Source organism: Salmo salar, chromosome 11 (genome assembly GCF_965601325.2).
Source record: "Salmo salar chromosome 11, fSalSal1, whole genome shotgun sequence".
NCBI lineage: Eukaryota > Metazoa > Chordata > Actinopteri > Salmoniformes > Salmonidae > Salmo > Salmo salar.
This window is the reverse complement of record NC_138301.1, coordinates 36,425,760-36,452,399: the sequence shown is the minus strand read 5'-3', so window position 1 is coordinate 36,452,399 and position 26,640 is coordinate 36,425,760. Positions and strand designations below refer to the sequence as shown.

Sequence of the window (26,640 nt, the reverse complement as noted above, 5' to 3'; positions counted from 1 at the left end):
AGGGAAATATGTGTCTCTAATATGGTCATACATTTGGCAGGAGGTTAGGAAGTGCAGCTCAGTTTCCACCTCATTTTGTGCGCCTCCAGTGGGGTCTACGTCCCGCTCCTGAGCCACCTAGGTAGGGGGTAGGATTGGGAAGGGGGGGTGTAGCACAAGAACCGTCGTTGACGGTGGCCACCCTCCCTTCCCTCCCTTTAAGTTTGGGGTTGTTTTTGTGTTTTTTTTGTTTGAGGTGCATTTCGGGGTCTGCACCTCTGGGGGGGTACTGTCACGTCCTGACCAGTAAAAGGGGTTATTTGTTATTGTAGTTTGGTCAGGGCTTGGCAGGGGGTGTTTTTCTGTGTGTTTTGGGGTTATGTTCTATGTTCTTCTATTTCTACGTTTATTCTAGGGTATCTATTTCTATGTTGGTTTTGTTTGGGGTTGGTCTCTAATTGGAGGCAGCTGAATCTCGTTGCCTCTGATTAGAGACCATATTTAAGTAGGGTTTTTTTTTCATTGTGTTTGTGGGTGGTTATTTTCTGTTTAGTTCATGTTAACCTGACAGAACTGCTGGCTGTCGTTTTCTTGGTTTGTTTATAGCGTGTCAGTATTATAAATACAAATATGAGCACTCAACACGCTGTGCCTTGGTCTACCTTTAACGACGGCTGTTACACTCTCTCTCTCGCTCTGTCGCTCAATTCAATTCAAGGGGCTTTATTGGCATGGCAAACACATGTTAACATTGCCAAAGCAAGTTAAGTAGATAATATACAAAAGTGAAATAAACAATAAAAATGAACAGTAAACATTACACTCCAGAAGTTCCATAACAATAAAGACATTTCAAATGTCATATGTCTATATACAGTGTTGTAACGATGTGCAGATAAAGTACAAAAGATAAACATAAATATGGGGTGTATTTACAATGGTGTTTGTTCTTCACTGGTTGCTCTTTTCTTGTGGCAACAGGTCACAAATCATGCTGCTGTGATGGCACACTGTGGTATTTCACCCAGTAGCTATGGGAGTTTATCAAAATTGGGTTTGTTTTCAAATTCTTTGTGGATCTGTGTAATCTGAGGGAAATATGTCTCTAATATGGTCATACATTTGGCAGGAGGTTAGGAAGTGCAACTCAGTTTCCACCTCGTTTAGTGGGCAGTGTGCACATAGCCTGTCTTCCCTTGAGAGTCAGGTCTGCCTATAGTCAAAGCTTTCCTTAAGTTTGGGTCAGTCACAGTGGTCAGGTATTCTGCCACTGTGTACTCTCTGTTTAGGGCCAAATAGCATTCTAGTTTGCTCTGTTTTTTGTTAGTTCTTTCCAATGTGTCAAGTTATTATCTGTTTATTTCTCATGATTTGGTTGGGTCTAATTGTGTTGCTGTCCTAGGGCTCTGTGGGGTGTGTTTGTGTTTGTGAACAGAGCCCCTTGACCAGCTTGCTTAGGGGACTCTTCTCCAGATTCATCTCCCTGTAGGTGATGGCTTTGTTATGGAAGGTTTGGGAATCGCTTCCTTTTAGGTGGTTTTAGAATTTAGGGTCTCTTTTCTGGATTTTGATAATTATCGGTTATCGGCGTAATTCTGCTCTGCATGCATTATTTGGTGTTTTACGTGTACACTGAGGATAATTTGGTGTTTGTCCCATTTTGTGAATTGTTGGTTGGTGATCGGACCCCAGACCTCACAACAATAAAGGACATTGGGTTTTATATCTGATTCAAGTATTTTTAGGCAGATCCTAATTGGTATAATTTTTATGTTCCTTTTGATGGCATAGAAGGCCCTTCTTGCCTTCTCTCTCTCCGACTACCTCTGTCTGTCTCTATCTCTCTCTCACTCTCTCTGCCTGGCCCCTGAGTTCACTTCCTTTGTCTAGGGACTAGGCCCCTGTAATCCCCCTAGGGGACGACTTGAGCGGCCACTCCAGTCACTCCAGAGTACACACAGAGGGTTAAATCCAATGGATCCCTCTCGTGAAGTGCGAATAAGCAGTACCAAACTTTAGAGACATTGACATATTAGAAATTAAAATTGTTTAAATGTTTTTTTTTATATTTGTCATTTTGCGCACAAGCAGGAATGTGTTCTGTTGATTGTGTGACCCACTCAATTCAGGTAATTTTTTGTTCTGTTAGACTAACATTGTGTGACAGAGTGCTGGCACCAGGACAGACAGACCCATCGATCGGCAGACAGACAGACAGGCAGACAGGCAGACCCATCGATCGACAGGCAGACAGACTAACAGACAGAGAGAGTTGAGACCCAGACAGACCCAGTCAGACATGGCTAGACAGGCAGACAGACAGACAGACAGACAGACAGACAGACAGACAGACAGACAGACAGACAGACAGACAGACAGACAGACAGACAGACAGACAGACAGACAGAGAGCTGAAACCCAGACAGACCCAGTCAGACATGGCTAGACAGACAGACAGACAGACAGACAGACAGACAGACAGACAGACAGACAGACAGACAGACAGACAGACAGACAGACAGACAGACTGAGACCCAGACAGAGAGAGCGCTGAGACCCAGACAGAGACAGCGCTGAGACCCAGACAGAGAGAGCGCTGAGACCCAGACAGAGAGAGAGCTGAGACCCAGACAGAGAGAGCGCTGAGACCCAGACATAGAGAGCGCTGAGACCCAGACAGAGAGAGCGCTGAGACCCAGACAGAGAGAGCGCTGAGACCCAGACAGAGACAGCGCTGAGACCCAGACAGAGAGAGAGCTGAGACCCAGACAGAGAGAGCGCTGAGACCCAGACAGAGAGAGAGCTGAGACCCAGACAGAGAGAGAGCTGAGACCCAGACAGAGAGAGAGCTGAGACCCAGACATAGAGAGAGCTGAGACCCAGACAGAGAGAGAGCTGAGACCCAGACAGAGAGAGAGCTGAGACCCAGACAGACAGAGAGCTGAGACCCAGACAGACAGACAGACAGACAGAGAGAGAGAGCTGAGACCCACACAGACAGACAGACAGACAGACAGACAGACAGACAGACAGACAGACAGACAGACAGACAGACAGACAGACAGACAGACAGAGAGCTGAAACCCAGACAGACCCAGTCAGACATGGCTAGACAGACAGACAGACAGACAGACAGACAGACAGACAGACAGACAGACAGACAGACAGACAGACAGACAGACAGACAGACAGAGCTGAGACCCAGACAGACAGACCCAGTCAGACATGGCTAGACAGACAGACAGACAGACAGAGCTGAGACCCAGACACAGACCCAGTCAGACATGGCTAGACAGGCAGACAGACAGGACAGACAGACAGACAGACAGACAGACAGACAGACAGACAGACAGACAGACAGACAGACAGACAGACAGACAGACAGACAGAGAGCTGAGACCCAGACAGAGAGAGCGCTGAGACCCAGACAGAGACAGCGCTGAGACCCAGACAGAGAGAGAGCTGAGACCCAGACAGAGAGAGCGCTGAGACCCAGACAGAGAGAGCGCTGAGACCCAGACAGAGAGAGCGCTGAGACCCAGACATAGAGAGCGCTGAGACCCAGACAGAGAGAGCGCTGAGACCCAGACAGAGAGAGCGCTGAGACCCAGACAGAGAGAGAGCTGAGACCCAGACAGAGAGAGAGCTGAGACCCAGACAGACAGAGAGCTGAGACCCAGACAGACAGACAGACAGACAGAGAGAGAGAGCTGAGACCCACACAGACAGACAGACAGACAGACAGACAGACAGACAGACAGACAGACAGACAGACAGACAGACAGACAGACAGACAGACATGGCTAGACCCAGACAGACAGACATGGCTAGACACAGACAGACAGACATGGCTAGACACAGACAGACATGGCTAGACAAGCAGACAGACAGACATGGCTAGACAAGCAGACAGACAGACATGGCTAGACAGGCAGACATGGATAGACAGGCAGACAGACAGACATGGCTAGACAGGCAGACAGACAGACACACAGAGAGAGCTGAGACCCAGACAGACAGACCCAGTCAGACATGGCTAGACAGGGCTGTTTGAAGTAAGCCAACAGTTCAGGGACTGTTTTATCTGTGGGGGCTCTGTCATTTGATGGTGGCAGACATTTCAAGGGTCTTTTTTAAAGCACTGATAGCAGGATTGACTAGTGAGAGGAGCAGTCACAACAAGATAAAACATCATTCGCTTTATTGTCCGTTGTTTTACCCTAAATCTTTCTATTTTGGTAGAATGTAAGCGAGCTAAGGTTGCACAATTCCAGTCACCTTTCCAAAATTCCAAATTTTTCTAGAAATTCTGGTTGGAAGATTCTTGGAATAAGGATGAGAATAAGGGGAAATACTCCAGTGAATTTGTGGAAAGTTACCAGAATTTTGCAATCCTAAAGCAACATTCATTTCCCATTGAAAGTGTGGTTTTTGTACAAGCTTCCATCTCGTAAGCTAATGGTTAAAAATACAGAAAAACATTTTATAGTCATTCATAATCTATTTAAATAAAGTTGATATCACAAACATGAATACACAAATATAATAAAGAATTTGTGTATTCAACTAAATAAACCAACAGTACTCAAGGTTCTAAGAAATCGAGTTAGCACTTTCTTCAAGTCAAAAGTGTAAAAATGCTTTTAAACTTTTCAATCTTTGATAACAAAAAATACCTCTGTTTGGATTCTGTATCAGGGTAACATTTATAAATTGATGTTCATTCATGGACAAGCTCATTGCCATATCTTCTGGCCACAGAGTAATCTATAAAGAATGTACATCAGCCAGCATTATCAGTCAGCTCTCTAAAGTAGGGAGAGTCTCTTAGAAGGGGGTTTAAAACGGAACCCTGAAGACAAGAGGGAGAGGGTATCCATGGGAGTGGGGTCAAGTGGCTGTTTGTCCAGCAGGATAGAGTGTGTGTGTGCAAATGCATGTGTGTCTTTGTGTCCGTCTATGAATGTGTGTGTGTGAGACTGTTTTTGTGTGTGTGTCCATTCATTTGTGTATGTGTGTGTTTAGAATCATTCCTTATCTTTGAAGAAGTGCTGGGATGAGATGGCTCACTTGCCGAGATGACTCCACTTCTCTGGTTCAGAGACAGGAGAAAGGAGAGTGCCTGCCTGTCTATTTACAGAGGAGCCAGGACTCCAGTGCATCTACAACCAGTGGATATCCTAAGAGTCTTGTACTACAGGACGGCTGGTGTGAGTGGAGGGCTCTACTGCAGGGCAGTTAGTGCTAGAGGAGATCAGTGTATTGCTGTATATTTTAGGGCAGGGGGATAAAGTCTGCATGCTAGTACAATCAAGGTTAGAATGGGTCCAGGGCTGAAGCTGTACCATTAGCCCCAGCTCAGAGTGACGGTCCTCAGGTATTTCCTCCTAAGAGAGCCAGGGTTGGAGTGGACCCAGAGGAGTGTTGGAGCTGCAAGTCAGAGCGGTGTATTTCAGGACAGACAGGGGAAAAAACCATCCAGGGCTTTATTACATCTACAACAAAGGAGGGTGGATGAAGGGAGGTGTTGCCCTTCTTTGACCACTGTGTGTTCCAGGCAAGCTATCCAGGGCTACAGTGGATCTACAGCCCCTGTTTCCTGTACATCCAGGACTGGCGGAGAGGAGAACTGGATCTGCCTACACTATAATTGATTGGATTTACATAACGCTTTTCCAGTGCGCAAAGCGCTTTACATGCCGCTGTAGGCTACACCAGGCAGCTCGTCCTTCTTCCCCGAGGCAGCAGGACACCAGCGGTCAGAGTGTTGTATATCAGTGCATCCAGAAGAAGAGTGGATCCAGTGCCATATCTGATCTAAAACCAAGGAAGAGCATGGAGGTGGGGATGAGACCGCTGTGTTCCTAGACCGCTGTGTTCCTAGACCGTTGTGCTTCTAGACCGCTGTGTTCCTAGACCGCTGTGTTCCTAGACCGCTGTGCTCTTAGACCGTTGTGTTCCTAGCCCGCTGTGTTCCTAGACCGCTGTGCTTCTAGACCGCTGTGTTCCTAGACCGCTGTGTTCCTAGACCGCTGTGCTCCTAGCCCGCTGTGTTCCTAGACCGCTGTGCTCCTAGACCGCTGTGCTCCTAGTTCGCTGTGTTCCTAGACCGTTGTGCTCCTAGACCGCTGTGCTCCTAGACCGCTGTGTTCATAGACCGTTGTGTTCCTAGTCGCTGTGTTCCTAGACCGCTGTGTTCCTAGACCGCTGTGTTCCTAGACCGTTGTGTTCCTAGACCGCTGTGCTCCTAGACCGCTGTGTTCCACTGTATTAGAATCCTCTTGTCTTTCTGAGAGGAAGACGGCCATCGGCCGCCATTATGACGGAGTGGACGCTCCTCAAACGTCTCCTGGACTCCGTCCACCAGCACTCCACCATGATTGGACGCCTCTGGCTCACCGTCATGGTGATCTTTCGCCTCCTCATCATTGCCGTGGCGACTGAGGACGTGTACGCCGACGAGCAGGAGATGTTTGTGTGCAACACCCTGCAGCCGGGCTGCGCCACAGTCTGCTATGATGCCTTCGCGCCCATCTCACAGCCACGCTTCTGGGTCTTCCACATCATCAGCGTCTCGACTCCGTCTCTCTGTTTTATCATATATACGTGGCATAATCTGTCGAAGCTTCCGCAGGGACACAGCGGGCAGGGCCAGGGGGTTAACCCAAGGGACTTGCCTCGAGACGGGGGAAAGGATGGAGGTCGAGAGGCATTCAACCGGAGCTGCGACTCGGATAGCTGCTCCATTCATTCGCACCGGCACTTAGGTCACAGCTTGGCCAATGTCTTGGAGGGAATCACTGCCCAGAGTCAGAGCCTCCTAAAGGGAGCTGCCACCACTACAGCCACCACCGCCACGTCTCTAACCCAGGCCAGGGCTCGCGTCTACAGGAATAGTCACTACGATGCACCGGGGGGTCCTGGAGGTGGAGGAGGAACCGGAGGCGTCCTCTCCAAGTACTACGTGTTCCATGTGTGTTTCCGGGCTCTGCTGGAGGTGGGCTTTGTCATGGCCCAGTGGTTTCTCTTCGGCTTCCGGGTGCCCGTCCACTTTTTATGCAAGGCCCCACCCTGCACGCAGCCCGTGGACTGCTACGTATCACGGCCCACAGAGAAAACCATCTTCCTCCTCTTCATGTTCTGCGTGGGGCTCTTCTGCATCCTCCTCAACCTTCTGGAGCTTAATCATCTAGGATGGAAGAAGATCAGACACTCAGTGAGGCTCAGGGAGGGAGGATCATGGGGGAATTATGGGGTAGAGAAAGGGGGGCAGGAAACCTTTGAGACTTTTGCTCCTGACAGCCCCTCACTGATGTCGTCTCTCAGCCTTAGGGATGTCACCAGTACGACGTTGCTACCGACCTTGGATCTGGTAGTCGACCACCGGCCTGACTGGACCTGTGCTGGGAACTGTTCCCCATTTAACAAGGAGCCTGATGCTGGTATAGAGACAGGGCTGCAGCTTCCCAACAACCAGGAGCTCCAGAGAGGAGAGACACAGCTTCTGAAGAGCAAGAGGGAGGGCTGGAAATCCAAGCTGCGCAGTACAGAGGTCTGGATATGAATGAAAGAATTGAAACGCTGTATAGTGCTTTGGAATTATTCCATGACAGCTACTAGGGAATAACTTATGTTACAGAACGCTGTATTTGCAAGTCCATACAGATATACTGTGGTACTCATCACTGGTAATGCTGTTTCCCAAGAAAATTGAGAAAATACACCAAACAGAGTACCTGAGTGTCTGAGGTGTGGATTTGAGTGAACATTTTACCAAGCTTCCCTCAGCACTGTGCTGTTTTCAACTGTGGTTCTCAAGCATTTATGACGCACAAAAACCTTTAGGAATAGTGACACATTTTGACTGACTCAAAATTTTGGACTAAAGCTAGAATAGAACAAGTCGTTTCAGCCACAACCCAAAAGATTTCAGCCCTCACCTGCCATTTGGGAATCACTGGTCTATAGACATTATATACTTGGTGAGTCTTAAAACCTGAAATCCACTAAAAGGATGAAAATGTACATTTTCCACCAATGTTGTACTGTACCAAGGTCAGTTCTATGCGTGTCAATTGTCCTATATGTGGAAAATGTTACTTCGTAGCAGGGCTCTGAGCCCTCAATTATGAGGGCTATTTATATCATTTGTATATTTCAATTGAAAGCTATGGAAGGGCTGAAGTAAATTCCATTTCCACTCAAGTCTATTCAGGAAAGGAATTCATTGTCCATCACTTTCAATACTTATGAGGATTTTTAAAAAGTTTTTCATTCACTGGGTTGGTCGTTCGAATGGAACTGAGCCCAACCTGCTAAGGTATGGAGACACCTGCATACTGGAGCTGTGCTGTGTATGGTAGGAACAAATAAATACTAAAAAGGCAAACGTGTTTAAAGTTTTTAAACAATTTTAAAACAACATCAAAGATGGCTCAGTATTTGCTTTTCATTTATTTACGCAATATACAGTACGTATTAATATATTCATTTACAACATCAATAAAACACATTTTATATAGATTATGTTACAGAAATAAAATACAAAAAGGAGGTCATGAAGTATGTACAGCCAGTTTCCATTGACTAACTTTGGGGTGAAGTGACACTGAACAGAGTGGTTTCAGAGCTGGTTAAGTAGAGCAAAGAGAGCGTTAACAGTGGACATGGACATATAGTCCAGCTGTAGTGTTGGGGAAGTGTCATCTCAGTCATCACACAGTGGCTTTGTCCCAAATGGGACGGACACACACACTGTCAATCATCAGACAGAATCTGTTTTCTCTCTCACAATCAAATCCATGGCTACAGTCTTTCTTTTCAAATCATGCAAACAGGGGTTTTCCATATTCACTAGCATTATGAAAACAGTGTGTATTACCTTTAGACACCTTTGGACATGGTCCTATATTTCCCCTGTTGTTTAGTTAGTGTAGTTGGTCCAGAACATCGTTATACTTAGAGAAAGAAGATGCTTAAGAATCTTTAAGTGTATTTTGGTAGAAATATCCAATCCAGACTTTTGGGTAAAGGGAATGGCCACAAACTCGTGGCTTTTTAAATACTGTTTTTCTAAATGAAAAAGGAAAACAAATGGCCATACATGATTATGATTCAGTTATGGCATTGTTGTTCAATCAATATGGAGTTATCCATTCTGTTGAATGGTGAACATATAAAATCCAGAGCTATATATACACAGTACATAATACTTATTATAGGGCTCTGATAAATTCCATTCTCAGCAGAGAGAGAGAGGCTATTGGCAGTTAAAAAGCAACTATCAGGCTAAAGAGACGTGTCAATTAGAAGGTCAGGTCAGAGCAATGCTGCACTTCCTAAATAAGCCCAGGGTTATCAGACTTCAGACATGATACTAGACAGGCATATCTCATTAAAGGCACACTTCATTGCTTCTATTTCTGGTCACCTGTGAGGCCTTAGATAACACTTGTTTGTTTTGGAGGCTTGAGAGTCTTCGCAAGTGCAAAGTACAAAGACAAAGAAGAGGCTGACTGATGTGAATCAAACAATGTTAGTTTTTGTTTGTGTGTTTGGTTTCGAGTGTGTAAGTACTTTGTGGCGCTACCACAGGGGAAAGAAAAGTGACAGAGTATGCCTTTAATGTGTATAATTTTGAGACTTCATTCAATCTACAATGGTGGTCTGATGTTACATGGCAGACAAACTGTTTCATCACATACAGTACATATTGTGGTCCATATCAACCTATATATTCACCATGGCGATAACTTAACAGACGGTACTGATGTGATATAGATATTTCCTCTCATGGTGAAGGACATAGAAAGTGCAGTGCTTGAGGAGAAACTAGAAAACATACAGTATGTGCATGTCCGGAGGTGCGCGTTTGGGTCTAAAGCTTTTTAACATTTTAAAAAGCACTTAAACGGTCCAAGTGGGTCAAGGCATTCACCCCCATCTGACACAGAACAGTGGTACAGTCCTTAGAGGAGTCTTTACGTCACAGTAAGACCAGACCATGTAAACACAGAGAGAGAGAGGGACATTCAGAGTTGTAAAATCAGTTCCTTACAGTTTAAAAATATGTGTTTGGGATAACACTTAAGAGCACAACAGGCAGACAGGCAGGCAGGCAGACGGAGGTACAGAGAGACAGACAACAGGAACAACTCTGGACACATGTTAAAGCCTATAATAACCTAGAACTAGGGACTAGAGTTCGTCTTGGTCAGGTAACATGGTCAGGCATAACTCCTGGCCCTACAGATAACAGCAGAGAAAAGGAACAAAAAGACCACTCCTAACTCAACATCAACACTTGAAGAAGAGTTACACAGGAAAACCCTAACCAAACAGAGATGCACAGTAGCAATGTGGATTTTTCCAGGAGACTCCATTTTGTTTTCTCATGGTGGCAGATCATGAGAAAAGCATCATCTTTGATAACCTGGAATGACTTTCTTCAGTTTACAACCAGAAAATATTTCAAACCATAAGTGGTTTCTGTTACACAGCAATTTTCAGGTGATTATTTTAGTCGTCTTGTCTGATGGCGTCACCTGTAGCTGCTCCAAATGGAACACTGTTTGGGGGAGGAACCCTAATTTTCACATTTCACAAACAATGAAAAGAACAATGTAGAAAATAAATATTGTAAAAGACAAAGAGAAAAGTAGTACACTTATTAAATGTCTGTGGCGAAAAGCAAGGCGTCGTCATCTGAGGAGGACATTGATGAAGTGTGTTGTGATCAATTTCATATGACGATTTCATGGAGTTTGTGGTTTGGGTTAGGGGCTGTGTGGGTGCTGGGGTATTGGAGGGTTGTAGTCTTGGACTAGGGATTACATGTAGCTTTGACAATAAATTAGACATAGGTTTGTGCTAGGAGTTGTTGTGCTAGGAGTTGTTGTGCTGAGAGTTTTTGTGCTGAGAGTTGTGATGAAATCCCAAATAAACCCATATCCCCTCTAACCCCTACACACTCCTATTGCTCTTAAAGGATTGGTATTAACAAGATCAGATTTGCTTCACTCTGTCTTCTGATAGACTGCTTAGAATGTCCACTTCCTTCCTTATACCTGTCCAATCTTTTCAGATCTACAAAAGTGTCTAGGGTATAGGGTCGATTTGGGATTCAGTACTGTGTTTCTAAGGCTGAGAGTGTACGGGTAGGGACTGGAGGCTGGGGGTTGATGACTGGAGGCTTGAGGGTGGGGGTTGAAGTCTGATGAAATGGACACTGTGTATAATCCCAAATCGACCCCAAGACCCTGCGCCCTACGCACCTGTGGAGATCTGAGCGGATTCGACCGGTGCAATCTACAGTGGGGCAAAAAAGTATTTAGTCAGCCACCAATTGTGCAAGTTCTCCCACTTCCAAAGATGAGAGAGGCCTGTAATTTTCATCATAGGTCCACGTCAACTATGACAGACAAAATGAGAAGAAAAAAATCCAGAAAATCACATTGTAGGATTTTTTATGAATTTATTTGCAAATTATGGTGGAAAATAAGTATTTGGTCACCTACAAACAAGCAAGATTTCTGGCTCTCACAGACCTGTAACTTCTTCTTTAAGAGGCTCCTCTGTCCTCCACTCGTTACCTGTATTAATGGCACCTGTTTGAACTTGTTATCAGTATAAAAGACACCTGTCCACAACCTCAAACAGTCACACTCCAAACTCCACTATGGCCAAGACCAAAGAGCTGTCAAAGGACACCAGAAACAAAATTGTAGACCTGCACCAGGCTGGGAAGACTGAATCTGCAATAGGTAAGCAGCTTGGTTTGAAGAAATCAACTGTGGGAGCAATTATTAGGAAATGGAAAACATACAAGACCACTGATAATCTCCCTCGATCTGGGGCTCCACGCAAGATCTCACCCCGTGGGGTCAAAATGATCACAAGAACGGTGAGCAAAAATCCCAGAAGCACACGGGGGTCCTAGTGAATGACCTGCAGAGAGCTGGGACCAAAGTAACAAAGCCTACCATCAGTAACACACTACGCCGCCAGGGACTCAAATCCTGCAGTGCCAGACGTGTCCCCCTGCTTAAGCCAGTACATGTCCAGGCCCGTCTGAAGTTTGCTAGAGAGCATTTGGATGATCCAGAAGAGGATTGGGAGAATATCATATGGTCAGATTAAACCAAAATAGAACTTTTTGGTAAAAACTCAACTTGTCGTGTTTGGAGGACAAAGAATGCTTAGTTGCATCCAAAGAACACCATACCTACTGTGAAGCATGGGGGTGGAAACATCATGCTTTGGGGCTGTTTTTCTGCAAAGGGACCAGGACGACTGATCCGTGTAAAGGAAAGAATGAATGGGGCCATGTATCGTGAGATATTGAGTGAAAACCTCCTTCCATCAGCAAGGGCATTGAAGATGAAACGTGGCTGGGTCTTTCAGCATGACAATGATCCCAAACACATCGCCCGGGCAACGAAGGAGTGGCTTCGTAAGAAGCATTTCAAGGTCCTGGAGTGGCCTAGCCAGTCTCCAGATCTCAACCCCATAGAAAATCTTTGGAGGGAGTTGAAAGTCCGTGTTGTCCAGCGACAGCCCCAAAACATCACTGCTCTAGAGGAGATCTGCATGGAGGAATGGGCCAAAATACCAGCAACAGTGTGTGAAAACCTTGTGAAGACTTACAGAAAACGTTTGACCTGTGTCATTGCCAACAAAGGGTATATAACAAAGTATTGAGATAAACTTTTGTTATTGACCAAATACTTATTTTCCACCATAATTTGCAAATAAATTCATAAAAAATCCTACAATGTGATTTTCTGGATTTCTTTTTCTCATTTTGTCTGTCATAGTTGAAGTGTACCTATGATGAAAATTACAGGCCTCTCATCTTTTTAAGTGGGAGAACTTGCACAATTGGTGGCTGACTAAATACTTTTTTGCCCCACTGTATATGGAAATAGCTCTCAGATCAAAATAACAAAATCCTCTCAGATCTCCACAGGTGCATAGGGTGTAGGGACTAGGGGCGGCTGTGAGGAGGTTGGGCTCTGGAGATTGGTCCCTGATTGGGTGGTGTCCTGTCCGTTCCTGTCTCACTGGGGCAGGGGTACGATAACCTCCACATAGTTGATTGGGAAGAAGCCAGAGTCTCCGTTTATCATGCCTTCGTACCAGTTGTCATCTATCTGGTTGGTGAGGATGATGATGTCACCCTCCTTAAAGCCCAGTTCGCCATCGTTCTCTGGCTCAAAGTCATACAGGGACCTGGCACACGGCTGGTCCAGCACCTCCGATTCTGGAGGGAGGGAGAAGAAGGGGTGGGGGGGAGAGGGAGGAGAAGGAGTGGGGGGGAGAGGGAGGATAAGGGGTGAGGGAGGGAGGAGAAGAGGTGAAGGGGGAGAGGGAAGGAGAGGGGGATGGGGGTAGGAGAAAAGGGAGAATAATAGAGAACTGTCAAACACCAGCATGTATCGTCTTCTGTTCCCAGGAGTGTATCTTCCTCTGATAAGGATCTGATGTGGGTTGGTGCAGCAAAACAAATCCAACACATTAAGACAAACAGACAGTGGTGTGATAGTGACAGTATGGAGGAGTAGAGGACAGTTACAGTAGACTGGGTTGTTGTTGGACCAAGGTATGAGGGGGGTGTGTGTGTGTGTGTGTGTGTGTGTGTGTGTGTGTGTGTGTGTGTTACTCACGGTGGCCGTTGAAAGTGGGACTCTCTGGCCAGGACAGAGGAACGGTGGTGAAGGGATCAGCTGGGTGAGAGATGGATGGAGAAATATGGAGATGGAAGATGAGACAAACACCAACAAACACAATGCCTGTAACTTTCCTAAAATTCCCAGTTTTTCCAGAAATCCTCAAAGGAGGACCCCCGGATGTACTGCTTTTTCAATCCTGATTCCAGGAATCTTCCAACACGATTTTTTGGTTGAAATTTACATGAATTTTGCGACCCTACCCTACTCATGACATGATGATTCCTGCCATGGTTGAAACAGCAACCAATATCTGATGAATGAATAATAAATTGACTGACGCCTCCCGAGTGGCGCACTGCATCGCAGTGCTGGAGGCGTCACTACAGACCCGGGTTTGATCCCAGGCTGTGTTGCAGCCGGCCGCGACTGGGAGACCCATGAGGCAGCGCACAATTGGCCCATCGTCGTCCGGGTTAGGGGAGGGTTTGGCCGGACGGGATGTCATTGTCCCATCGCGCTCTAGCAACTCCTTGTGGCTGGCCAGGCGCATGCACGCTGACTTCGGTCGCCAGCTGTACAGTGTTTCCTCCGACACGTTGGTGCGGCTGGCATCCGGGTTAAGCGAGCAGTGTGTCAAGAAGCAGTGAGGCTTGGCGGGGTCTCCCGAGTCCGTACAGGAGTTGCAGCGATGGGACAAGACTGTAACTACCAATTGGATATCACAAAAATAAACTGACTGATAAACTTTAATCTGAGGGGATAACAGCTTTTATCTTAATCTTTTAAACCTATTACAGATGTGATCTTTTCAGTGTGCTATTTGTAAAGGCTCTTAGCGGTGTAGGGGGAAGTTGACCTTAGACGCTGATCCTGGGTCCGTTTTGCATTTTTCCCACTAATGGTTTAACCCAGAGCAATTTTCATGGAGGTTGTTACACCCTCTAACCACAAGAGGGCAGAAAATAGCTTTTTAAAAGTCACATTGATGAAGCCAGAGAACTAGCAAGTTATTATTTGGCTAAAAATGATCATGACGTCACAGGAGTTTTGATTTGCCTCAGATTATCTCTAGAGAGTCAGAATAAGTCATTCTTAAGACTATGTATGGGTGCGACACCTGTTTGATGTGATCAGTCCAAGTATACCTACTTTTCCCATTTCCATTTACTGTGTGGTTGATCTGGATGTCTGCAAAGAACCACAGAAACATATAACATGACTAATGACTTGGGAAAAATAACAATGGGTGAAAGGATAACTTGGACAAACTGATGGGGTTGATCAAAACAAATATGAGCAGAGTTGACACACACACACACACACACACACACACACACACACACACACACACACACACACACACACACACACACACACACACACAGAGTACAGTACCTGAGGACTTGAGTGAGGAGCTATATGATCCATTGTGCTGAGTGTTGTCTATGGTCTCAATGCTGCTCATGATGGACTTTGGTTTAAATTCTCTCTTCGGTCGACTGCTGGCTGAGGATATCCTGTGAGAGGCATTATGATATTATCCACTGTGGCCCAACAACATGTGTACATTACTTGCTGAGGATATCCTGTGAGAGACATTATGATATTATCCACTGTGGCCCAACAACATGTGTACATTACTGGCTGCAGAGTCTAAAGTGGAGTCCTCCTGTCCTTGTCCTGTTTCCTTCAAATGGTTGGTTTTCCTTCAATTTGGTTTTCAATTTTTGCAATTAGAATGTGAACTGAGGATGATTTTTTAATTCAGGCAGTGAATTTCAAGTTGAATCAGAATTACTGAATTGACAACTGAAAAGGTGAAAGCAAAATGGTGGATGCTCACTAGGGAGTTGCTTTCACGTGTCCAGGTCTTTCACATCAGTGCAGAATAAGGGAAGGAGACGAGGAGGCAGGCTGTTTAGGGACTGTGGAGTGTGATAGCTGTAGTTAGTTAGTTGCCTGTTTTGTAGTTGGGTGTTGAGGTCTTCTAGGATCTCCAAGGACTGACGGTGGTAGTCTAACGCTGCTTCAACCAACGCTGACAGCTGACTCACCTGCTCCACCTACCAAACACACAACACAAGAATATTATCCATCTTATCAAGCACTTTTTATCTTGTATGAAGAAAACTATTTCTTGGTAAGATTGACATTGTGATTGTACTGTAAAGTGCTGCACTTTGTGACAACTATTGTTGTCAATACGGGATATACAACTGTTGTTGTCAATACGGGATATACAACTGTTGTTGTCAATACGGGATATACAACTGTTGTTGTCAATACGGGATATACAACTGTTGTTGTCAATACGGGATATACAACTGTTGTTGTCAATACGGGATATACAACTGTTGTTGTCAATACGGGATATACAACTGTTGTTGTCAATACGGGATATACAACTGTTGTTGTCAATACGGGATATACAACTGTTGTTGTCAATACGGGATATACAACTGTTGTTGTCAATACGGGATATACAACTGTTGTTGTCAATACGGGATATACAACTGTTGTTGTCAATACGGGATATACAACTGTTGTTGTCAATACGGGATATACAACTGTTGTTGTCAATACGGGATATACAACTGTTGTTGTCAATATGGGATATACAACTGTTGTTGTCAATACGGGATATACAACTGTTGTTGTCAATACGGGATATACAACTGTTGTTGTCAATACGGGATATACAACTGTTGTTGTCAATACGGGATATACAACTGTTGTTGTCAATACGGGATATACAACTGTTGTTGTCAATACGGGATATACAACTGATTGATTGATTCAAATCCTATTGTATTTTTTCATGCTTCGTAAACAACAGGTGTGGACTAACAGTGAAATGCTTTCTGATGGGAAAGAAAATAGAGAAATAATAGAAAAGTAAAACGTGTAATAATAAAAGTAATAATAGATACATAATGAGTAACAATAACTTGTCTATATATGAGGTACCAGTACTGAGTTGATGTGCAGGGGTATGAGGTAATAACTTGTCTATATATGAGGTACCAGTACTGAGTTGATGTGCAGGGGTATGAGGTAATAACTTGTCTATATATGAGGTACCAGTACTGAGTTGATGTGCAGGGGTATGAGGTAATAACTTGTCTATATATGAGGTACCAGTACTGAGTTGATGTGCAGGGGTATGAGGTAATAACTTGTCTATATATGAGGTACCAGTACTGAGTTGATGTGCAGGGGTATGAGGTAATAACTTGTCTATATTCAAGAGGTACCAGTACTGAGTTGATGTGCAGGGGTATGAGGTAATAACTTGTCTATATATGAGGTACCAGTACTGAGTTGATGTGCAGGGGTATGAGGTAATAACTTGTCTATATATGAGGTACCAGTACTGAGTTGATGTGCAGGGGTATGAGGTAATAACTTGTCTATATACAAGAGGTACCAGTACTGAGTTGATGTGCAGGGGTATGAGGTAATAACTTGTCTATATACAAGAGGTACCAGTACCAAGTCAATGTGCAGGGGTATGAGGTAATAACTTGTCTATATACAAGAGGTACCAGTACTGAGTTGATGTGCAGGGGTATGAGGTAATAACTTGTCTATATATGAGGTACCAGTACTGAGTTGATGTGCAGGGGTATGAGGTAATAACTTGTCTATATATGAGGTACCAGTACTGAGTTGATGTGCAGGGGTATGAGGTAATAACTTGTCTATATATGAGGTACCAGTACTGAGTTGATGTGCAGGGGTATGAGGTAATAACTTGTCTATATATGAGGTACCAGTACTGAGTTGATGTGCAGGGGTATGAGGTAATAACTTGTCTATATATGAGGTACCAGTACTGAGTTGATGTGCAGGGGTATGAGGTAATAACTTGTCTATATACAAGAGGTACCAGTACTGAGTTGATGTGCAGGGGTATGAGGTAATAACTTGTCTATATACAAGAGGTACCAGTACCAAGTCAATGTGCAGGGGTATGAGGTAATAACTTGTCTATATACAAGAGGTACCAGTACTGAGTTGATGTGCAGGGGTATGAGGTAATAACTTGTCTATATATGAGGTACCAGTACTGAGTTGATGTGCAGGGGTATGAGGTAATAACTTGTCTATATATGAGGTACCAGTACTGAGTTGATGTGCAGGGGTATGAGGTAATAACTTGTCTATATATGAGGTACCAGTACTGAGTTGATGTGCAGGGGTATGAGGTAATAACTTGTCTATATATGAGGTACCAGTACTGAGTTGATGTGCAGGGGTATGAGGTAATAACTTGTCTATATATGAGGTACCAGTACTGAGTTGATGTGCAGGGGTATGAGGTAATAACTTGTCTATATATGAGGTACCAGTACTGAGTTGATGTGCAGGGGTATGAGGTAATAACTTGGCTATATACAAGAGGTACCAGTACTGAGTTGATGTGCAGGGGTAATAGTTAATTGAGGTAGATAGGTACATATAACGAGGAATAAAGTGACAGATAATAAACAGTAGCAGCAGCGTATGTGATGAGTCAAAAACGTTAGTGCAAAAAGGGTCAAAGCTATTTGGTTAACTATTTAACTAACTATTTATCAGTCTTATGGCTTCAGGGTCCTGTTGGTTCCAGACTTGGTGCATCGGTACCACTTGACATGCAGTAGCAGAGAGAACAGCGTATCCTTTGGGTGGTTGGCGTCTGAAAAAATGTTGGGCCTTCCTCTGACACCGCCTGGTATAGAGGTCCTGGATGGCAGGGAGCTCGGCCCCAGTGATGTACTGGGCCGTCCGCACTACCCTCTGTGGTACCTTGCGGTTGGATGCCAAGCTGTTGCCATACCAAGTGGTGATGCAGCCAGTCAAGATGCTCTCAATGGTGCAGCTGTAAAACGTTTTGAGGATCTGAGGGCCCATGCCTTATATTTTCAGCCTCCTGAGGGGGTGTGTTTGGACCATGATAGATCCTTAGTGATGAGGACACCGAGGAACTTGAAGCTCTCAACCTGCTCCACTACAGCCCCGTCGATGTGAATGGGGGCGTGCTCGGCTCTCTGTTTCCTGTAGTCCACGACCAGCTCCTTTGTCTTGCTGACGTTGAGGGAGAAGCTGCTTGATTGATTCTGCTAGCAGGGTGTTTAGGCCTCAGAGCTCCAGCGAGTTGTCACAGTCAGAGAGAGAACGTGTTTACAAAACCCTATACCTTTAATCATGAAACCCTCACTGAACCCTCTCTCTGGTTAGGACATACAGACAAACTCTGTGACCTTTCAGCTGCAGCAGAGGCTACCATCCCCCACCTCAGCCTGACTCCTTTGTCCAGTAGCAGAGGCCACTAGGCCTGTTAGGGACCAGGTTGCCAGGGAACACAGTCAGCTGACCTGGTCAGCCAATCACAGGTCCTATCTGGTGAGGTAACAGACCGATTCAAGCCTGTTCTTTAGTTGGACACAGGGGGTGCAGAGAGATAACAGGTCAGAAGAACTCTGCACCACCTCAACACTGGGCCCTTTCTACAAGAACAAGAACTCTGCACCACCTCAATTTTTATATATATATATATATATATATATATATATATATATATATATATTACCTTTATTTAACTAGGCAAGTCAGTTAAGAACAAATTCTTATTTACAATGACAGCCTACTAGGAAACAGACCGCAGTGACGCACTAACACACGATTGGGAAGTCCAGGGTGGAGGCTTGTCCTTGTAGGAAGGGTCCAGGGTGGAGGCTTGTCCTTGTAGGAAGGGTCCAGGGTGAGTTGTGTTGAGGCGACAGGTAACAGCTTGGCATCCAACCGCAAGGTACCACAGAGGATACGTTTCTATTCCTCTTCCTCTTTGCTGTGTGTGTGTGTGTGTGTGTGTGTGTGTGTGTGTGTGTGTGTGTGTGTGTGTGTGTGTGTGTGTGTGTGTGTGTGTGTGTGTGTGTGTGTGTGTGTGTGTGTGTGTGTGTGTATGAAAATAAAGTGTGAATTGTATCCCTGCCTCTTACTGGTCATCTCCATCCTCTAACCGGGGCGCTTGGACAGTTGCACCTATAATGGAAACTGGCACCTCTATTGCAGACCACCACATGGTGGCACTCTTTTTCAGAGAGAGAGAAAGAGAGAGAGAAAGAGAGAGAGAAAGAGAGAGAGAAAGAGAGAGAGAGAACCGTTACAACAGGTAGCGTATGCCTCTACTATTCACTCACATCGTTCTCCAGGAAGTTGAACATGCTCCTCTCAGCCAGCTCTTTGCTCTCCTCAAACTTCTCAACCGCCTGACGGATCTCCTCGTCAGGCACCTTCCCCTGACGCTTCTTCTTATAGTCAAAGTCCAACCGCCTCCCCTCCAGCTTCTTCAGGTGATGCTGCACACAAAACAATCAGGAGAGATGATTGACAAGGGGCAATATGGGGCAGTACAGAGGCTCTTCCCAGGAGGAATTGACAACGGCCCTCCTCAAAACCTTTATGAAACATTTAAAATAACTAATACAAATTAAACATATTGTGAAATCACCTTTGTGAATACAATTGCAAGTATACAACTTTTATGCACATCCCATATGGGTCCTGGTCAAAAGTAGCTCACTATAAAGGGAACAGGGTGCCATTTGTGATGCACACATGGAGTTCTGAAAGCTAACGGAAACTGAGATGTATTATACCACTGACCGTGATCTCCTTGAGGTCTTTGTCCTGTAAGTTCTGCAGTGGGTCAATAAAGTTTTGTTTGACACTGATGTCCAGAGAGTCTTTCACGTCGGCCATCTTTCTCATGGCCTCACCGATGTCCACCAACGCACCGCCTGCAGACAAAAATGCCTGGGTCGTATTCACAAGGTACCAAACAGAAGGAAACAGGCCAAAACTGGGAGGGACTTACCCGAACTTGTCCAATAAGAAACACTTTCATTTTCTGTTGCAAAACCTTTTTCTACGGTTTAACATTTTTTTTTACATTTTACATTTTAGTCATTTAGCAGACGCTCTTATCCAGAGCGACTTACATAATACGACCCTGCTGTCAGATACAAGCGAAACATGTGAAACAGAAACATGGTGTTTCTGATGGTGTGTGGGTTTGAGAGTAAGGTGCTAGCAAAACACCAGGGTTGAGGGTTTGATTCCCGCATGGGTCACTTTCACTGAATTCATGTGTCACTAACAACTTACAGCAAGAAGGTGATGCAGGAAAAATGAATTAACTAGCTAGCAATTCTATATAGAATTCCATATCAGTGTGCATTACTCAATGGAATTGCAAAGTTAAAATCGAGATCACTGAGAAATAATGATTTGGTTTCTAGATAGTTGATAACTTGATAATGTAACGCCTGTTTCAAGTTTATATTGAATATTAAGGTCTGGTTTTCAAGACACAGATGAAGTCTAGGCTGGGATTCATTCATAGAGCAGCACACGGTTGAAGGTTATTCATGCTTGAACCAACATTCGCAGCATTTATCATGAATGTGATCTCCAAATTGCTTTAAAAGGTGCATTGTCGGCTGTCAAGTGATTTGCTCTATAGCACACCTTCCATTCCTGGCCTTAATCTTTCACTAAGATGGGAACATGGGCTTTAGTCTAGAACTACCCTTAATTTGTGTCCGGGAAACTGGGCCTATACTAATGATATTATCAAAACCCATGTTCAGAGTAAGTACGTTTTGTACCCACCAGGTGTCAGAGTTGAGACGGGAAGCAGCTCAACAAAGCCACAGGTTTTCACAGGCGGAAACACAGTACATACTAGCTGGCTGCACACAGTGTGTGTGTGTGTGTGTGTGTGTGGTGTGTGTGTGTGTGTGTGTGTGTGTGTGTGTGTGTGTGTGTGTGTGTGTGTGTGTGTGTGTGTGTGTGTGTGTGTGTGGGTTGGTGGGCGTGTGCACAGTCAGGTTAGGATGAAAAGCTTTTCAAAGGCTTCCTCTCGTGCTCCTCACAGCCCTCACATAGCACAGCGTGTGTGTGTGTGTGTGTGTGTGTATACACGTATGTGTGCTGAATGTGCGTGTGTGTGATTCATACCGAAGGAGGACTGATCTCCCAGATCATGTCCATAGCGCATCATACAATCCCCTAGTAGGCCCTCGGTCTGTGGGTATCCTGTGGTCTTCACCTGTCCTCTCATCTTCGACACTGTGTTTAACATCCCCAACTTGGCTCTAGAAGCTACAACAAAACAGTGATCACTTTGTTTTGTGTTTGTTTTGTTTGTCACCAGCAGCATACCACCCTGCATCACACTGCTGACTTGATTTCATCCATCCATTCATCCATCCATCCACCCCTTACATCCTCCATCCATCCATCCCTTCCATCCATCCATCCCTTCATCCATCCATCCATCCATTCATCCCTCCCTCCATCATCCACCCCTTCCATTCATCTACTCCTTCCATCCATCCATCCATCCACCCACCCCTTCCATCCATCCATCCACCCACCCCTTCCATCCATCCATCCATCCATCCATCCATCCATCCATCCATCCATCCATCCATCCATCCTCCACCCCTTCCATCCATCCATCCATCCATCCATCCATCCATCCATCCATCCATCCATCTACCCCTTCCATCTATCCCTTCCATCCATCCACCCCTTCTATCCATCCATCCATCCATCCATCCATCCATCCATCCTTCCTTCCTTCCTTCCTTCCTTCCTTCCTTCCTTCCTTCCTTCCTTCCTTCCTTCCTTCCTTCCTTCCTTCCATCATCCACCCCTTCTATCCATCCATCCATCCATCCATCCTTCCATCCATCCTAACTATTCACCTACAAGGCAAAGTTCTATAACTTCTGCATTATTTCACCAACTTCAAAGATATCATCTTCACCAACTTTGAACATTAGTCAATATTCTGTAAAGTGTTGTCTCACCTGGGTTAGGTTGTAGGTATTCTGTTGTTTTGGTCAAGAGGTCCAACACTGATTTGTTGGTGACATCGATTTTCTAGAAACAAGACGATCATGTTAGCTCAATAGAGATGGTCTTTATTTCAGCACTTATTGGTTACTAGAAGATAACTGTTCTTCCACCTTGGTCCTGGAGACTAGAGGTCGACCTCTACTGGAGACCCTTCCAGCCCATTGTAGGTCTGTGTTTCAGCCCAGTACCAACACAGCCGATCCAAAAACTCAAACACTTGATGGTGAGTTGAGAAGTTGAATCAGGTATTTGTATTGAGCTGGAACAAAAGCCTGCACCCCCGGCAGGAACCTGACTCAACCACTTAAACACTCAATGATAGGTTGATTCAGGTGTGTTTCCACTCGGCAATTACTGGTTGAATCAACGTTGTTTCCACGTCCTTTTACCCCAAATCATCAACGTAAGGGGATTTCGCCTTTTTTTCACCCAACATTTATCCCAAATCCAATGACATGGTGAATATACAGTTGAAGTCGGAAATTTACATACACCTTAGCCAAATACATTTAAACTTAGTTTTTCACAATTCCTGACATTTAATCCAAGTAAAAAATCCCTGTCTTAGGTCAGTTAGGATCACCACTTTATTTTAACAATGTGAAATGTCAGAATAATAGTAGAGACAATTATTTATTTCAGATTTTATTTCTTTCATCACATTCCCAGTGGGTCAGAAGTTTACATACACTCAATTAGTATTTGGTAGCATTGCCTTTAAATTGCTTAACTTGGGTCAAACGTTTCGGGTAGCCTTCCACAAGCTTACCACAATAAGTTGGGTAAATTTTGGCCCATTCCTCCTGACAGAGATGGTGTAACTGAGTCAGGTTTGTAGGTCTCCTTGATCGCACACTCTTTTTCAGTTCTGCCCACAAATGTTCTATGGGATTGAGGTCAGGGTTTTGTGATGGCCACTCCAATACCTTGACTTTGCTGTCCTTAAGCCATTTTGCCACAACTTTGGGAGTATGCTTGGGGTCATTGTCCATTTGGAAGACCCATTTGTGACCAAGCTTTAACTTCCTGACTGATGTCTTGAGATGTTGCTTCAATATATCCACATAACTTTCCTTCCTCATGATGCCATCTAGTTTGTGAAGTGCACCAGTCCCTCCTGCAGCAAAGCACCCCCACAACATGATGCTGCCACCCCCGTGCTTCACGGTTGGGATGGTGTTCTAATGTCTTGCAAGCCTCCCCCTTTTTCCTCCAAACATAACGATGGTCATTATTGTCAAAAAGTTATATTTTTGTTTTATCAGACCAGAGGACATTTCTCCAAAAAGTACGATCTTTGTCCCCATGTGCAGTTGCAAACCGTAGTCTGGCTTTTTTATGGCGGTTTTGGAGCAGTGGCGTCTTCCTTTCTGAGCGGCCTTTCAGGTTATGTCGATATAGGACTCGTTCTACTGTGGATATAGATACTTTTGTACCTGTTTCCTCCAGCATCTTCACAAGGTCCTTTGCTGTTGCTCTGGGATTGATTTGCACTTTTCGCAACAAAGTACGTTCATCTCTAGGAGACAGAACGTGTCTCCTTCCTGAACAGTATGACAGCTACATGGTCCCATGATGTTTATACTTGCGTGCTATTGTTTGTACAGATGAACGTGGTACCTTCAGGCGTTTGGAAATTGCTCCCAAGGATGAACCAGACTTGTGGGGGTCTACAATTTTTTTTCTGCGGTCTTTGCTGATTTATTTAGATTTTCCCATGATGTCAAGCAAAGAGGCACTGACTTTGAAGGTAGTCCTTGAAATACATCCACAGGTACACCTCCAATTGACTCAAATGATGTCAATTAGCCTATCAGAAGCTTCTAAAGCCATGACATCATTTTCTGGAATTTTCCAAGCTGTTTAAAGGCACAGTCAACTTAGTGTATGTAAACTTCTGACCCACTGGAATTGTGATACAGTGAATTATTGTCACGACTGCCGCCGAAGTCGGCCCCTCTCCTTGTTCGGGCGACGTTCGGCGGTCGACGTCACCGGCTTTCTAGTCACCACTGATCCATGTTTCCCTTTTCGTTTTGTTTGGTCTTGATTACACGCACCTGGTTTCAATTCCCTTATTATGTTCCTTATTTAACCCTCTGGCTTACCTTTCTGTTTTGTCTGTGATTGTTCGTTGTCAGTGGTTGTTGGAGGTGTTTCTCCTCACACTGTTGTTTCCTGTTGGAGATTTTGCTGGTGTTTTTTTTGAGTAAACTAGACTGTTTACACTCAAACCTGTGTCCTGCGCCTGACTCCACTACGTCTCCAAACCCAGTTTATTACAATTATAAGTGAAATAATCTGTCTGTAAATAATTGTTGGAAAAATGACTTGTGTCATGCACAAAGTAGATGTCCTAACCGACTTGCAAAACTATAGTTTGTTTACAAGAAATTGGTGGAGTGGTTGAAAAACGAGTTTTAATGACTCCAACCTAAGTGTATGTGAACTTCCAACATCAACTGTATATATATATATATATATTTTACGTTGATTTCACGTAGCTGACAACTCAACCAAATGTAAATCAACACTAGACGTTGAACTGAAGTCTGTGCCCAGTACTGGGCTTGAACAAAGGCCTGCACCCCTGTGAGTTCCCAGGACCACAGAAGAACACCATCGTGGACAGTAAAAGAGCAGTAGTGCATCCATCCTGAGGTCTGGTAGTTATTGTCTCAGTCACAAATGGCACCCTATTTCCTATTAAGTGCATTACTTTTGAAAAAAGGCCCATAGTGCTCAGGTCAACAGTAGTCAACAGGTCAACATAGGGAATAGGTTGCTATTTGGGACGCAACCATTGGGAGTAGAGTTCAGTTTAGCATTTTCCCTACTAATGGTTAAGTTTAGGATAGGTAGAGGGGAAGCTGATCCTAGATCTGTACCTAGGGACACTACAACCCAGAGCCAGCCATTGTGTATTCTCCAAGGATGTTTTGGGTTGCTAATAGCGCCATCTCGGTCATCCTTACCCTCTCCATCTCCATGAAGTCTTCATCCAGCTTTGTCCCTTCAGCACCACTTATCTTCTCACTCAACAGCTATAGAGATGGAGGGGAGGGAGAGAGAGCGGTGGGGAGAGAGAGAGAGAGAGAGAGAGAGAGAGGGAGAGGTTGGAGGGGGAGAGAAAGAGAGATAAAAGAGGGAGAGGGGATGGAGAGAGAGAGAGAAAGATAGGTGGGGAAAGAGAGAGAGGGAGAGAGGGAGAGGGGATGAGAGAAAGAGGTGGGGAGAGAGAGAGAGAGAGAGAGAGAGAGAGAGAGAGAGAGAGAGAGAGAGAGAGAGAAAGAGAGAGAGGGGGGTAGAGGAGATGAGAGAGGTGGGGGGAAAGAGAGAGAGGGAATGGAGAGAGAGAGAGGGAGGGGATGGAAGGAGAGAGAGGGGATGGAGGTAGGGGTAGGGAGGGTAAGCGAGAGGAAAGAGAGAGATTTAGTATCATCACTTTTCTTGTTGTTGATGTGCTCTCACTGACACAGACAGAGACATTTATCATGCAGTAACAGTCATTAGATTGAATAGTGTGTGAGAAAGAAATTAGATCAGGGATACTGGGGGAGAAATGGCAGTGTGTGTGTAATGATGACACTGGTAAACTCCTCATGGAATTGAACAGCACAGTGGCACTCTGGTGACGCTCAGAGGTCTGGAAGAGAGAGAGGTAATAATCACCAGGCTATTAGGTTTCATCTCTCTCTCTCTCTGGCTCTTTCTCCATTTCATTTCTCCTTTACCTCTCCTCTTCTCTTTATATCTTTCTCCCTCTCTCTCCTTTACCCTCTTCACTATCCATCCCTCTCTCTGCCTCTTCATTCATTGTATCCACTACCTCTCCTCTTCACTCCCTCTTTCTCTCTTTTTACCTTGTATCATTCCCTCCCTCCTTTCCCTTCATTATCTCCCTCATTCATTTCAACAGTGTGGGCCCTTCAGAGAGATGACATCTGCAGAGGCAATCACAACTTCTCTTGCTTACTCCCCCCTGCAGCAGGTCAGAGTGTATCAGTCTGAATCTACATCACAAGAGGCTGCTGAGGGGAGGACGGCTCATAATAATGGCTGGAACGGAGCAAATGGA

The 26,640-nt window shown here is 44.9% G+C and overlaps 2 protein-coding genes across 3 annotated transcripts in view; one reads left to right on the top strand and one right to left on the bottom strand.

The window, feature by feature from the left end:
• Positions 1-6,006: 6,006 nt before the first annotated feature.
• Positions 6,007-8,225, top strand: LOC106562717 (gap junction delta-2 protein). Its single transcript, XM_014127712.3, has one exon. The coding sequence runs from the start codon at positions 6,299-6,301 to the stop codon at positions 7,541-7,543; it is 1,245 nt and encodes a 414-aa protein (XP_013983187.1). The 5' UTR covers positions 6,007-6,298; the 3' UTR covers positions 7,544-8,225.
• A 189-nt stretch (positions 8,226-8,414) lies between these two features.
• LOC106562713 (endophilin-A3) overlaps positions 8,415-26,640 on the bottom strand; it is a 42,172-nt gene continuing 23,946 nt past the window's right edge. Inside the window, exons 2-11 of one of the 2 annotated variants that reach the window (XM_014127701.3) lie at positions 25,538-25,606; positions 22,514-22,586; positions 21,657-21,800; positions 20,301-20,434; positions 19,835-19,993; positions 15,609-15,712; positions 15,045-15,166; positions 14,799-14,837; positions 13,644-13,703; positions 8,415-13,240 (exon numbers count right to left, since the gene is read on the bottom strand). In XM_014127701.3, coding sequence (XP_013983176.1) covers positions 13,038-13,240; positions 13,644-13,703; positions 14,799-14,837; positions 15,045-15,166; positions 15,609-15,712; positions 19,835-19,993; positions 20,301-20,434; positions 21,657-21,800; positions 22,514-22,586; positions 25,538-25,606 — 1,107 coding nt within the window. In that variant the 3' untranslated portion in view covers positions 8,415-13,037. The remainder of the gene's footprint in view (positions 13,241-13,643; positions 13,704-14,798; positions 14,838-15,044; positions 15,167-15,608; positions 15,713-19,834; positions 19,994-20,300; positions 20,435-21,656; positions 21,801-22,513; positions 22,587-25,537; positions 25,607-26,640) is intronic. The other variant, XM_014127703.3, reaches the window with a different exon arrangement.